The sequence below is a fragment of the Phocoena sinus genome, chromosome 15 (genome assembly GCF_008692025.1).
Source record: "Phocoena sinus isolate mPhoSin1 chromosome 15, mPhoSin1.pri, whole genome shotgun sequence".
Classification (NCBI taxonomy): Eukaryota; Metazoa; Chordata; class Mammalia; order Artiodactyla; family Phocoenidae; genus Phocoena; species Phocoena sinus.
The window spans coordinates 59,060,149-59,074,228 of NC_045777.1; the positions used below are offsets into that span (position 1 = coordinate 59,060,149).

Sequence of the window (14,080 nt, forward strand, 5' to 3'; positions counted from 1 at the left end):
TTCATTTAGTGTGATAATCTCTAGGTCCATCCATGTTGCTGCAAGTGGAATTATTTCATTCTTTTTTTTAAAATTTTTATTTATTTTTGGCTGTGTTGGGTCTTTCTTGCTGCATGCAGGCTTTCTCTAGTTGCGGCGAGTGGGGCCTACTCTTTGTTGCAGTGCATGGGCTTCTCATTGCGGTGGCTTCTCTTGTTGCAGAGCATGGGCTCTAGGCGTGAGGGCTTCAGTAGTTGTGGCTCGTGGGCTCTAGAGTGCAGGCTTAGTAGTTGTGGCGCACGGGCTTAGTTGCTCCGCAGCATGTGGGATCTTCCCGGACCAGGGCTCGAACCCGTGTCCCCTGCACTGGCAGGCGGATTCTTAACCACTGCGCCACCAGGGAAGTCCTTTCATTCCTTTTTATGGTTGAGTATTATTCCATCGTATATATATACACCACATCTTCTTTCTCCATTCATCTGTGTATGAACATTTACGTTGCTTCCATGTCTTGGCTACTGTATTGTAAATAGTGCTGCTATGAATACTGGTCTGCCAACATCTTTAATTTGAATCCGCATGGGTGGGGCTCAGGAAAATATAAGCGTTAGAAAGCTCTCCAGGCAAGTCTTATAATCAACCAGGTGTAGCAGCTGCAGATCTACAGCTTCTTGGCTTGGAGGCACCTGGCGGAAGTCAGAGCTGCCCCCGCACTGGTTGACTGCTGAGCGCTTTGCCTCCTCGGTTGGGGATCCTGCGTCCAGGGGAAATGGGCCTTGGCCAGAGGAAGGACAAATGAAGAACTCAGGAGCCCATAGGACCAGGACCGAGGGGGCCACTCACCCCCCAGCTTCCCTGAAGAGGAGGAGAAACAGAGGATGGAAAAAGCCAACAGGGAGGAACTGGGCCGGACCACCTACAAGCACTCTTGGACGTCCTGAGGCATCCTCGGTGCTGCTAATGATGTCGTAAGGTAGTGATATTCCGTTTCCTTTTTTTAAAAGTGAGCCCGTTTACAGGAAAATGTTAAGTGAACGGTAGTGGGGGGTGGTACGTGAACAACCCATGTTTGGACAGCCCGTGTGCTTTGACTTGATGCTGTCCACTATGGTAGCCACTGGCCTCAGGTAGCTACTGAGCACTTGACATGTGGCAGGTACCACTGATAGGGTTGCCAAATTTAGTAAATAAAAATACAGGATGGGCTTCCCGGGTGGCGCAGTGGTTGAGAGTCCGCCTGCCAATGCAGGGGACGCGGGTTCGTGCCCCGGTGCAGGAGGATCCCACATGCCGCGGAGCGGCTGGGCCCGTGAGCCATGGCCGCTGAGCCTGCGCGTCCGCAACGGGAGAGGCCACAGCAGTGAGAGGCCCGCGTACCGCAAAAAAACCCCAAAACAAAAAACAGGATGCCTCCCACTCCTTAAGCACGGGCGGTGTGTGGTAACTCCATTCCAGAGAGGACACCTTCGGGGTGGGGGGAGGAGGATAAGAGTAAACACAGTGGAGGAAACCTGACAAACACACCTCAACCAGGTGATCAAGGTCAGCATCAGCTGTGGTAGGTCATGTTGAAAGCATGTGCCCTTTGGGAATTCCCTAATGCTCCAGTGGTTAGGACTCCATGCTTCCACTGCAAGAGGCATGGGTTCAATCCCTGGTTGAGGAACTAAGATCCCGCATGCTGTGTTGTGTGGTCAAAAAAAAAAGGAAAGAAAGAAGGCATGTGCCCTTGGTCTGATGTGATGAGAACAGCACTTAACCTCTGTGATCGTCCTCCGCCAAACCCATAACCCCCGGTCTCCTCATGAGAAAACCATCAGACAAATCCCAGTTGAGGGACATTCTACTAAACATTCTGCAGAACTGTCAAGGTCATCAAAATAAGGAAAGGTTGAGAAATTGTCATGGCCAGGGCAAGCTGGACCGCTCTGGATCCACACTGAGCACTACCACATGTGGCTGTTTAAATCCGGGGGAGCCTAAGGAGGCGTGATGACTCAAAGTAACATGGGATCGTGGAACAGAAAAAGGACACTAGGAAAAAACTAAGGAGATCTGAATAGAGTATGCACTTTCATTAATAATAACATAGTAACATTGGTCCATTAATTGCAACAAATGTACCATATGAATGTAAGACAGTAGTAATGGGTACTGGGTGTGAGGTACTTGGGAACTCTGCTGTTGTCATGATTTTTCTGTAGATCTAAAACTGTCCTGAAAAATGAATTAGTAAAAAAAAATAAGGCTGGCCAATTAAATTTGAATTTGAGAAACGAAAACTTCTTTTAGTATAAGTATGTCCCATGCAATATTTGGGACTTGGTTATACTAAAAAATTATCTATTTACCTAAAATTCAAATTTAACTGGGAGCCCTGTATTTTATCTGGCAGGCCAACTCACCAAACTGAATTTTTTTTTTTTTTTTTTGCGGTACGCGGGCCTCTCACTGCTGTGGCCTCTCCTGTTGCGGAGCACAGGCTCCGGACGTGCAGGCTCAGCAGTCATGGCTCACGGGCCCAGCCGCTCCGCGGCACGTGGGATCTTCCCGGACCGGGGCACGAACCCTTGTCCCCCGCATCAGCAGGCGGACTCTCAACCACTGCGCCACCAGGGAAGCCCCTGACTTTTTAATTCTAGTTAATTTTCATGAATTTGAATTTAAACAGCCATTTGTGGCTAATGGCTACAGGTAGTCTTGGGTGGCACAGGTGTAGAGCTGTCTGGCTCACCCTGAGGTCAGCAGTTAAAGCAGGTGAGGCCCTGAGAGGCTCAAGACTTGCTCAGAATTTTCTAATTCCAAGGGCAGTCCTCTTCTCACTGCACTTACCTGGTTCCTGCAGAAAAGAATGGTGCTCTAAGGGCCTGTGGGAGCCCGAAGGGGCAGCGTGAGGCCTCGGAGGCCTGGAGAGGCATTGAGCATGCAGTCTTTGGAAGGTGTGACAGCCGGGACTGGTGCTCCAGACCATTGGTCAGGGACTGTAGTGCCTCCTAACAAATCGGCCCAAACTCAGCGGCTTCTCTGATACGGCACTGTTGCATTTGCAGGACTGAGGTCCCCTTCCCTTGCTGGCTGTAAGTTGGGGACTGCTCTTAGCTCCTGGGCCATCCTCATTCCTTGCCATGTAGCCCTCTCCATCTTCAAGCCCCAAACAGTGTCAAATTCTTCTTGTGCTTCCAATCTGATTTCATTTGTCCTCTCAGCCCCAGTTTAAGGGGCTCATACGATAGGGTCAGGCCCATCTGTCTCAAGGTCAGCTGATTTGGGACTTACATTACATCTCTAAATTCCCTTCACAGACACACCTAGATTAGTGTTGGATTGAATGACTGGGGAGAAGATGTGTATACACCAAGGGTGGGACTCTTGGGAGGGGGCCTCTTAGAATTCTGTCCATCACAAGGACCCACTGGATGCAGCAGCGTAAGGGGTCAAGCAGGTTCTAGAGACAGACAACATGGTTTCAGCGCCCAGCTCCACCACCACTCAAAGTGTGTGTGGCCTGGGACGCACAGCCTCTTCAAGCCTGTTTCCTCATCTGCAAAATGGGAATCAGAATGACCTTGTTAGCTCACCAGGAGGCCTGTATCCGGCACTGATGCTCTGGCATTCCTGCTGTTCTCTTTCTGCTGCCAGAGCCGCCCTATCCATTGTCAGACCCACTTTGTAGACGTGAGAATGGCGTTTCCCTTGCTTTCCCCACATTGCCTGACTTTCTTACACGGCTCTTTAAGGAGAATGAGCTCATGGCTTGGGACCTTGGTCTCCTCTCCTTGGCAGGCTGGACCAGACTTGACAGGGGGTAGAAATGTCAGCAGGGAAAATCTTTTTAAAAACGTATGCGCATAGCAAAATGTATATCCAAATCCAAAATAAAGGTAATTGCACGCATTGGACTGTGTTAATAGCCTGAGGTGGGGAATATTTGGTAGGTAGAGGTTAATTTCCATCTCCTCCCTCGTTGCACGGCTCACGGAAGATGGGACTTTTGGCGTTGGGATTCTGGTGTAGGCACTTTGACATGGTTTATTCCACGTTTAGTCCATGGTTATGGGCCTTTAGTACCAAGTCTGCCTGAAAACCTTGTGAACTTATTAATGCAGAAAGAAAGAATGAGGAATCGTGGATAATGCATAAGCGAGTGGCCAGTTTTGCAAAAGTTCCAATATGGGTGGTTTATAACTAATTGGAAAAACATGCCTCTTCTCGGTTGCCTTAATCCTTTTTGCAGTGCTCAGGCCTTACGTGTTCCCAGAAGGTTTAAGGGGGGCTAATAGGCTCCCAGGGTGGTCATTACGGTGAAGAAGGGGGCAAAGAGCTCATGCCTGCGTCTGAGAGTCCTACAGCTATTGCCAGCTCGGTCTAGGGGAGCAAAGACCTGGTGGGTCACCAGCCTTCCTGGCGAGGGCCAAGGGGTAGGTGTCAGGCATAGCAGAGAGTAGGGGTTGATTCTGGCTTTAAAGTTAGCCTTTGGAACTGAGAAATCTGGAGGCAGAATTTGGGACCCAGATAGGAAAAGGAAACTGTCAGCAGTCCTCCCTGAGCTGAGAAACCCCTGAGCCTTTGATTGTAAGCACAGTGCTTGCCTCCTTCCATTCTTTTACGAAGTTCTTTTCAGAGATGCAGAAGTTGATGGTCCCACGGTCACTTCCTTGCTGGATTTCTCTGTAAGAGAATGTTCCCAGGGACAGATGGTCTGGCTGGGCCCTGCCCCACCAGTGTCCTTAAGAGGGAAGCCTCTGTCAGCAGAGTGAAACTCAGCCCTGGCTGACACCACCGCTCCTCTGGTCCAGGTGCTGTAGAAACAAATGGCCCACCTCAGGCCCCCAGGTCAGAGAGACTCAGCATGTCCCTGTCCCGGCTTTGCTGGCCTCTCTCAGTGCCTGGGCTTCATCTCTCACAGCCACTATGGCGTTGCTTATAAGATGGGAGAATGGGGCTTCCCTGGTGGCGCAGTGGTTGAGAGTCCGCCTGCCAATGCAGGGGACACAGGTTCGTGCCCCGGTCCGGGAAGATCCCACATGCCGCGGAGCAACTAGGCCCGTGAGCCATGGCCGCTGAGCCTGCGTGTCCGGAGCCTGTGCTCCTCAGCATGAGAGGCCACAACAGTGAGAGGCCCGCGTAGCGCAAAAAAAAAAAAAAAAAAAAAAAAAAGATGGGAGAATGACACCCTCCCTCCCCAGGGTGGTTTCAGGATGAAATGCAGCACATGCAGCTCCCTCCCCCATCCCTCCACCCCACCCCCTCCTAGCGTGTCTCTAGGAGGGGGCCGTGGACCAAAAGGTGACGCTGCTATTAGAGTTATAAGGGTTTGTGGTTTCCTCTCTGTCTTCACTTCCTTCCAGAAGAGGCTTTTTGGGAAAGGAAGGGCCTTTCAGATCCCGGCACGCAGCTGGGAATGGCTTGGAGCCCAGGGTGACTAAGCTGGGTTGTAGGTTTGATCCACCAGGGCCACTGAGGCACAGCTGGCCAACCGCTGGGTGCTACCAGCCATCCTGCAAACATCGCCTTTGTACACCCCTGAGAGGTGCTCCAACACAGATGAAGAGGATGGTCAGGTCTTCTTGTGCTCAGGACGTGCCACTTAGAGTAACACCATAAGGACAGACTTGGTCCTGTGCCTCCCAGGAATTTTTAGCACAGAACGCGTACAACAGGTCCTAGTCCTTTGGCACTGGCCCCTCTTGTTACTATTAATGCCACAGCTATGTGAAACAGACCTGCTTTTGCAGCGGTGGGCTGCCAATCTGAAAATAGTCTCGGGGTCGGTTACCAAGCTGTTTAAGGCTCCATTAGGAAGTGGCTCCGAGACAGTGATTCTAGAGCCAGGGATGGGTCTCCCTGTTGGGAGGGGTCCCATGGCTGGCCAGCCCCTTGTTTTATGGACACTCTGACCTGTTCCAGTCACCTGAGGACCTGCGTTAAACAGCTCTGAAGCAGGACCTGCCACCAAATTTGGTGGGCCCAGTATAAAATGAAAATGCAGGGCCCCTCATTCAAAAATTAAGATTCAAGGGACTTCCCTGGCGGTCCAGTGGTTAAGACTCTACACTTCCACTGCAGAGGGCATGGGTTCAATCCCTGGTTGGGGAACTAGGATCCTGCATGCCACACGGTACAGCCAAAAAAAAAAAAAAAAAATGAAGAATCAAGATGGTGACACAGAGCATGCAGGAAAGTGTGCGCGTCCTTCTGAGCACAGGGCCCTGGTTGTATACTCTGCTCACCTGTGAAGCCAGCCCTGGTCTGGAGAGAGAGCACAAGGCAGGCAGCTGGTCCACAGTACTCGGGTGACCACCCTACCCTTTGGGTGAGTGGACACGGCTCTTTTCTAGACTGTTGGTTGGGGAAGGCAGTGAGATGAGCAGAGCTGAGAGGTGGGCTGAGTGTGACATGCAGTGACAAAGAGGGGGCAGGGCTCCAGGCAGCGTCTTTTCTCTAGAACAGAAGGTCCCTGAGCGTGGACACCTGGTCTGATCATCTTTCCCAGGGTTCAAAGTAAAACCAGACAATGACGTGTTACAATTGTCCCTCCCCAAGTCAACATTTTCCAAAAGCACTTTTTTTCCTAATTTGTCCTATCTGTGATTTTGGATTATGCATCTTTTTTTTTTTACTGCTACTGGAGAAAACAGACCAAATTGATGAACTTCAAAAGCAAATCCATTACTGCCAGACCTTACTAACCATGGGCATGGAAGGATAAACTAAAACATGGTAAAAGCACTTACTCCTTGTTTCCTTGGCCTTTGGCCCTCAGCCCTGGACATTCCTGCTAATGCTTTGCCCATGGCCAACCTTTGTGAAAACCTCAACTTTTCTGTCTTAAGTGAGATTTCAAAATAAACTTAGATTGGCTGGAAAAGGACAGTTCACCTGGAGAGCAATTTGTATCTGAAGAGACTGGGTCAGAGGTTGCTAAGGAAACCATTGTTTGCAAAGTTTGGCATATATAAATTATTGGTGAAAAAGGAAAAACGAGTGCCACTTTATTCTTTCTTGCAGATGGTAAACAGGAAGGGAAGGCTGTTACTGGGTAAAGTGGGTCATGGAGTATGAGAGGCTCAGATCTAAGTAGGGCTGCGGGACTCCTCTCTCTTTACTTGGGACCCATTTCTATCTTACCTGCTGGGCTCCAAATTCAAAGGCAAACAAAGGCCTTTTATCTGATTGGGTGGGAGCACACAATATATTCTCTGGGTGGGTGGATGGGGGGATGAAAGAAGTCTGCAGAAACTGAAAGAGATTTCTTTTTCTTTTCCTTCCTTCCTTCCTTTCTTTCGTATTTTTTTTTTTTGAGAATCCCTTGTTTTATTATGAAACCAAAATACCATTTGCAGCACTTTCCTTCTCCTACTAGTCTTTCTTAAAGAATCGAGGTATAATTCACATAATATACAATTCACCCCTTTAAAGTGTACAGTTCAGTGTTTTTAGTGTATTCGTAAGGTTGTGCGACCATCACCACTAATTCCAGAACATTTCCATCACCCCTGAAAGAAACTCTATACCCATCATCTCCCCACAGTCCTCCCATCCCCCTCATGCCCTGACAACCATGAATCTACTTTCTGTCCCTTTGGGTTTATCTGTTCTGGACATATCCTGTATATGGAATCATATAACGTGGCATTTTGTGTCTGGCTTCTGTTGACCTAAAACAATAAAACAGCCAATTATTTTACCAGTAAAATAGGTTTATTAGGGAACAGCAAAGAATTGCAATTCAGGACATGCAATCCATGGCGAGCCACAGGCAAGTATAGAGAACAAAAGAGAGGCAGGTTCTTGTATAGAGGATGAAAGGAGAGTTGGGAGGGGCTGTTATAAACAAAGAGTCCATTGGAGGAAACTGGGAGTTTGAAGTGTAGTGGCTTTTCACTCGCTGAATTGTGACAGTCTCTCATTGGCTGGGCAGTTGCTGGGTGAGGAGAAAATCTTCCTTCTGCTGGGGTAGTAAAGTAGTACTCTGGAGATGCAAGGTTGGGGTCTGGGATTGACATCCAGTAGTGGGGCATGAGAACTCCCCCTTCAGGCCTCCTGACTCCATTTTAAATGAGGTTTCTGTTTTAATTTTCACACTTCTTTCACTTAGCATAATGTTTTCATGGCCCATCAATGTTATAGCATGTGTCAGTGCTTCATTCCTTTTTATGATTGAATTATATTCCATTGCATGGATAGACCATATTTTGTTTATCTATTCATCAGTCAATGGGCAGTTGGTTGTTTCTAGTTTTTGGAAAAAGGGACTCCTAACACCTAATGAAACAGGAATCTCAGAGCTGTGCCTGGCTCCTAGGAAACAGAAACATTTACTTGGAAGTTAGGGAACAGATAGTATAGTATTTGGTATTCCTCATTAAAAAAGCCCATTTCTCAGTTTTTAACCATTCCATCCAAAAGTACTGAAGGGTAACAGAATATGCCACCCCAAAATATGTTTCTTTGACAAAGGATTATTTTGAGCTGATTATTTTGAGAAATAGCAGATACATGAGAAGCTTTAAAAACAGAGCAGAAGTTACCCTTTTGTAAGGGAAATTTACATTTTTAAAGGAAATCTCTATTTGTAAGGGTGCCTCCCTCTCTTACCCTTGTTAACTATGCTTTTCCTGGTAACCTCCCCACAACTGACTTCTCCACATCTTTTGTCTTTAGCTGAGGATAGCATTTAAGCTGGTGGCTTAGGTCACCTGGGGTGTTAACTCATTTCCCCCCCCACCCCGAGTATCTCCCATGTTTACATGAGGTAGACATATTAATAAACTTCTATTCATTTTTCTGTTGTTAATCTTTTATTACAAAAGTCTCAGCCAAGAACTAGGAAGGATAGAGGGAAAATTATGTTTTCTCCCCTTCAGTTTCTGGTGACCCAGATGAGACCCACTGGGATGCCCTACTTGCTCTGGAGCCTGAAGATGGGATTCTGAGTAAACTGGCAGAAGCCAGTGGAGGATAAAAATTCTTGCCAGTCAGCTCTTCCAGATCTCTCTGTAGTGCCCAGTCGAGAGAGAAGGGTAAAATTTCTTATCCTTTCCTTCCCAATTCAGATTAGCTGGAGTAAAACACTTGTAAAAATCAGTTCTTTGGATTGTTTCTCATCCTGTTCTGCAGATTTGGGCTTCCACATAGGATCATTTCTCTTAGGTGTGAACAACTTCTTTTTGTGTGTGTGTGCGGTACGCGGGCCTCTCAGTGTTGTGGCCTCTCCCACCGTGGAGCACAGGCTCCGGACGCGCAGGCTCAGTGGCCATGGCTCACGGGCTCAGCCGCGCTGCGGCATGTGGGATCCTCCCGGACCGGGGCACGAGCCTGTGTCCCCTGCATCGGCAGGCGGACTCTCAACCACTGCGCCACCAGGGAAGCCCTTTAACATATTTTAAAGTCCTTGTCTGCTAATTCCAACATCTGGGTCATGCATGGATCTGCTTTTATTAACAGTGTGTTCCTGTTTCACATAGCTAGTAATTTGGATTTTATGCTGAGCATTGTGGATAACATGTAAAAATTCCAGATCTATTATCTTCTTCTAAAGAATGTTGAGTTTTGTTCTTGCAGAGAGTTAAATTAGTGACTGATCACCTTTGAACATATCAAGGCTTGGTGTTCAACTTTGTTAGAATGGGTTTTCCACTACACCTCATAGAGTCTCATTGTATACAAGCATGGTTTAGAATTTGGCCAACGATCTGAGGATCCTCTGTGCAGATTTCTGTGCCTCCTTCTGTGTGGCTCCTTCCCGCTCTGTGCCTTGTCCTGGAAGTCCCAAATTCCCTAGCATCCTTGAACTCTGATCTCCATTTCCTCCAGTTAACAAGACTGCTGCTTTCTATTTGAACTGTACATCCTCACTCAGCAGTTTGGAAAGTGCTCCTTTCCAAAGAAAGCCATGGTGAGATTTTATCTCATGTACTTCCCTTCTCTCAAGGATTGCAGCTGTGTGCTGCACTGCCCAATTCCTGCAAACAACTGGTATATATATACTGTTTACTTTTAGAGTTGTTTATGATGAGGGAGGGATAATCCTTTGGGGCTGGCCATGCAAACTTCTACAACTTTTTATTTTATATATATATATATATATATATATATATATATATATATATATATATATATATATGATTTCTGGGTTTTGAGTCATGCTTAGAAAGGACTTCCCTAACAAGAGATGGTTTAAAAAGTTTCTTCTAGTACTTTTACTGTTTAATTTTTTAATTTTAAATCATCTACTCATTCAGAATTTATTTTGGTGGAAGGAATAAGGTAGAGGGACCTAACAAGTTTTATCCCAGACGCTACCCAGTTGTTCTAGTACCAGTAACCAGAGAGTGCCCCCTCTCCACTGATTTGAAATAAAGTCTTATTTATATACTACATTTTTGAATGTATTGTGTGTATTTGACTTTTTCTTCTGTGCCATTGATTTGTTATACGTATGTATGCATATACATGCATAGATATTTGTTGGTATGAAATTGTTTTAATTACTGTAGTATAATCTGATTTAGTGTCTAGTAGGGTTAGTTTTACTTCATTATTCTTTTCAGAAATATTCTGGTTATTTAAAATTTCATAAAATTTATTTTTTTGTAAAGTTATTTATTTATTTATTTTTGGCTGCGTTGGGTCTTCGTTGTTGCACACGGGCTTTCTCTAGTTGTGGAGAGTAGCGGCTACTCTTTGTTGTGGTGTGTGGGCTTCTCATTGCTGTGACTTCTCTTGTTGCAGAGTACAGGCTCTAGGTTCGCGGGCTTCAGTAGTTGCAGCATGAAGGCTCAGTAGTTGTGGCTCATGGGCTCTAGAGCACAGGCTGAGTAGCTGTGGGGCACGGGCTTAGTTGCTCCGCAGCATGTGGGATCTTCCCAGACCAGGGCTCGTACCCATGTCCCCTGCACTGGCAGGTGGATTCTCAACCACTGTGCCACCAGGGAAGCCCAAAATTTCATAAACTTTAGAATCAGCTTGTCTAGTTTAAAAAATATGCATGAGGCTTCCCTGGTGGCACAGTGGTTGAGAGTCCGCCTGCCGATGCAGGGGACACGGGTTCGTGCCCCGGTCCGGGAAGATCCCACATGCCGCGGAGCGGCTGGGCCCGTGATCCATGGCCGCTGAGCCTGCGCGTCCGGAGCCTGTGCTCCGCAATGGGAGAGGCCACAACAGTGAGAGGCCCGCGTACCACAAAAAAAAAAAAAAAAAAAAAAAAAAAAAAAAATATGCATGAGCATATACACACACATGCACGTATATCCCTGTGAGGTATTTTTATTGAGATCATGTTATTTGTATGTTAAATTTATGAAGTTAATTTTTTTCCTCAATTCTTTTTTTTTTTTTTTTTTTTTTTTTGCGGTACGCGGGCCTCTCACTGCTGTGGCCTCTCCCATTGCGGAGCACAGGCTCCAGACGCGCAGGCTCAGCGGCCATGGCTCACGGGCCCAGCCGCTCCGCGGCATGTGGGATCTTCCCGGACCGGGGCACGAACCCGTGTCCCCTGCATCGGCAGGTGGACTCTCAACCACTGCGCCATCAGGGAAGCCTCGAGAAGTTACTTTTTTAATGGCTTTATTTTTATACTATAAAAATGACTCATTTTAAGCATACATTTCAGTGATGTTTAGTGAATTTAGAGTTGTGTTGCCATCTTTACATATTTTAGGACATTTCCATCACCCAAGGAGATTCCCTGTGCCCATTTGCAGCCACTTTCTCTATCCACATCCTTAGACAACAACAACCTGTTTTCCCTTTCTGTCTAATTTCCTTTTCTGGACATTTCATATGAATGGAATCATACAATATGTGGTCTTTTGCATCTGCCTTTCACTTAGCACCATGTTTTTAAGATTCACCTCTGTTCCTTTTCATTGCTGAGTGGCATCCTGTAGTATGGACATAACTGCCTTTTGTTTATTCATTTAACAGCTGACGGGTGTTTGTGCACAAGTCTTTGTGTGAGTGTACATTTTCATTTCTCTTGAGTAGATACCTAGGAGTGGAATCATTGAGCCATATGGTAAATTTATGTTTAACTTTTAAGAAATTGCTAGTTTCCCAGGGTGGCCACACCATCTTACATTCCCACAAGCATGCGTGAGAGCTCCAGTCCCACACACTCCCTAACGCTTGGTATTGATAGTTATATCTTTGTAGTGTTGAACCTTTCTAGATCAGAACATATGCAGTATGGCTTTCTTTGCATTTGTAGTGTTTTACATCCCTCGCAGCTTTCAATAGATTTCTTCACATAGATTGTACACATCTTTGTGCATTTATTTCTGGGAGGTTTACTGGGGAGGGGTGCTGTTGTAAGCGGGATATGTTCTTCTGTTAACTTTTCCAGCTGCTTGCTGTTTGTACATAGGAAAGCTAGTTGTTTTGGTAGGTTACTTCTCTATCTGACCCCTTAGAGAAATCTCTCACTGCCTGCCACATTTTTGGTTGCTTCTCTTGGAGTTTCCAGAGTAAACATAATTATTTCCCCTCTTTCTTTCTCCTTAAATTGCTTATTTTTTCTCTTGCCTACTTTCATCAGTTAGAAACTTCCAAACAAAGTAGTGGTGCAGGGCATTCTTTTGTTCCAGAGTCTCATGGGAACTTGTTGCTTCCAGCCATCACAAATGATGCTGAATTTTGGCTGGATGTGTGTGCGTTCGTTTGTGTGTGTAATTTTATCATGTTAATGAAGTATCCCTTTTCTGATTCTGTGAAAGATTTTCTAACAAATGGGTAAATATTGTCAAATGCCATTTAACATCTCTTACAATCATGATTTTTCTTCTCTAATATATTAATATAAAGTGAATTAAAAGATGTCCTAATATCAAACCGTCCTTGTACTGTACAAGTCTCACTCGGTTCTGGTGATTTTTCCCTTTTGATGTTCCTGTGGATTTTATTTGCTAATCTTTCATTTTGGACTTTTGCACTGACTTTTACATAAATGAAATTGGCCTGTGGTTTTCCTTTGTTGTGCTATAGTTGTTGGCTTTTGGCATCAGTGTTCCACAGGTTCCTGATCAAGAATTTGGAAGTGTTTCTTCTTCTTCTAGGCCCTGGAGCAGTTTAAATAGCATTGGAGTTAGCATTTAAACTGGCTGACTTCACCTGGGAAACCATCCCTGCCTGAGATCAGGCTCTGTTCCTCACCACCACCACCACGGGGGCTTGGGGGATGGTTGTAGTTTCATGTAGTCTAGTTAGATGCTTTCTGTTTTGGTACTTGTGGGTACTTTTTTTTCCCCCTAGAAAATATCCATTTCCTCTAAGTTTTCAATTTTTTTTGCATAGACAGCCTTGATTGTCCCCTTCTCGTCTTGATTAGCTCAACACCGCCCCCCCCAGTAAAACAACTTTTGGATTGACTTAAGGTCAGCATTTTTCTGTTCATTTATTAATTTGTGAAAACTTTTACATTCAGGAAATGGACACATGCTTCCAAGGAGAAATACACTAAGACACACATCACATCCCAGACCCCCTGGGGCAGCAGGAACTCACTGGAAAGCATCTTTGTTAGACAGTCAAGCATCTTGCTCCTCTCCAGGCAGCTCAATTCCAAGTTTACTGGCCAGAGTGCTTCAGCGTGACCTCATTTCCACCCACTCCTTCCCTGTCTTTGGAAAGAATTGAAAAGCGAGGTTAGGTAATAAAAGCTAAGTTTTTCATAAGATGTGGGTTGACTGGGTCACTTTCCTCCTCACTTGACAAGGGTCAACATGAACTGTTTTTCCTCTTCCACTTCTGTTGTAAAACTCAGGCTCACACTTAAACAATGGCCACCCTTTAATTTGGTCGTAACCCCAACACATGGCAAGAGTGGGACTGATGGTGGTGAAGGGGAGCAGAACATGGCACCCCAAAATATGCTACTTCGGTGTAATGGTTATTTTGAGCTGAAGGCAGTTGAGAAGCAGATATAAGAAAAGCTCTGCCCTCCCCTTATTCGCCTAAAAGCAGGACGTAATATGTAAATGTGTCTCCCCTCCTCTCTACCAGAGGGACAGAGGTTAATTACTGGAGACACTAGACCCTTGTCTGCACAGAGTAATCTACATAACAAATCCTGCCAAAAACTAGCCTTTCTCTACCCCTAGTT

General features: G+C 46.0%; 1 protein-coding gene across 1 annotated transcript in view; it reads right to left on the reverse strand.

Annotated features, from left to right (window-relative positions):
• Positions 1 to 569: 569 nt before the first annotated feature.
• The window catches only part of LOC116740470, a 176,760-nt gene continuing 163,249 nt past the window's right edge, over positions 570 to 14,080 (reverse strand). The window contains exons 67-69 of the mRNA XM_032606118.1: positions 2,812 to 2,818; positions 823 to 834; positions 570 to 733 (exon numbers count right to left, since the gene is read on the reverse strand). Coding sequence (XP_032462009.1) covers positions 570 to 733; positions 823 to 834; positions 2,812 to 2,818 — 183 coding nt within the window. The remainder of the gene's footprint in view (positions 734 to 822; positions 835 to 2,811; positions 2,819 to 14,080) is intronic.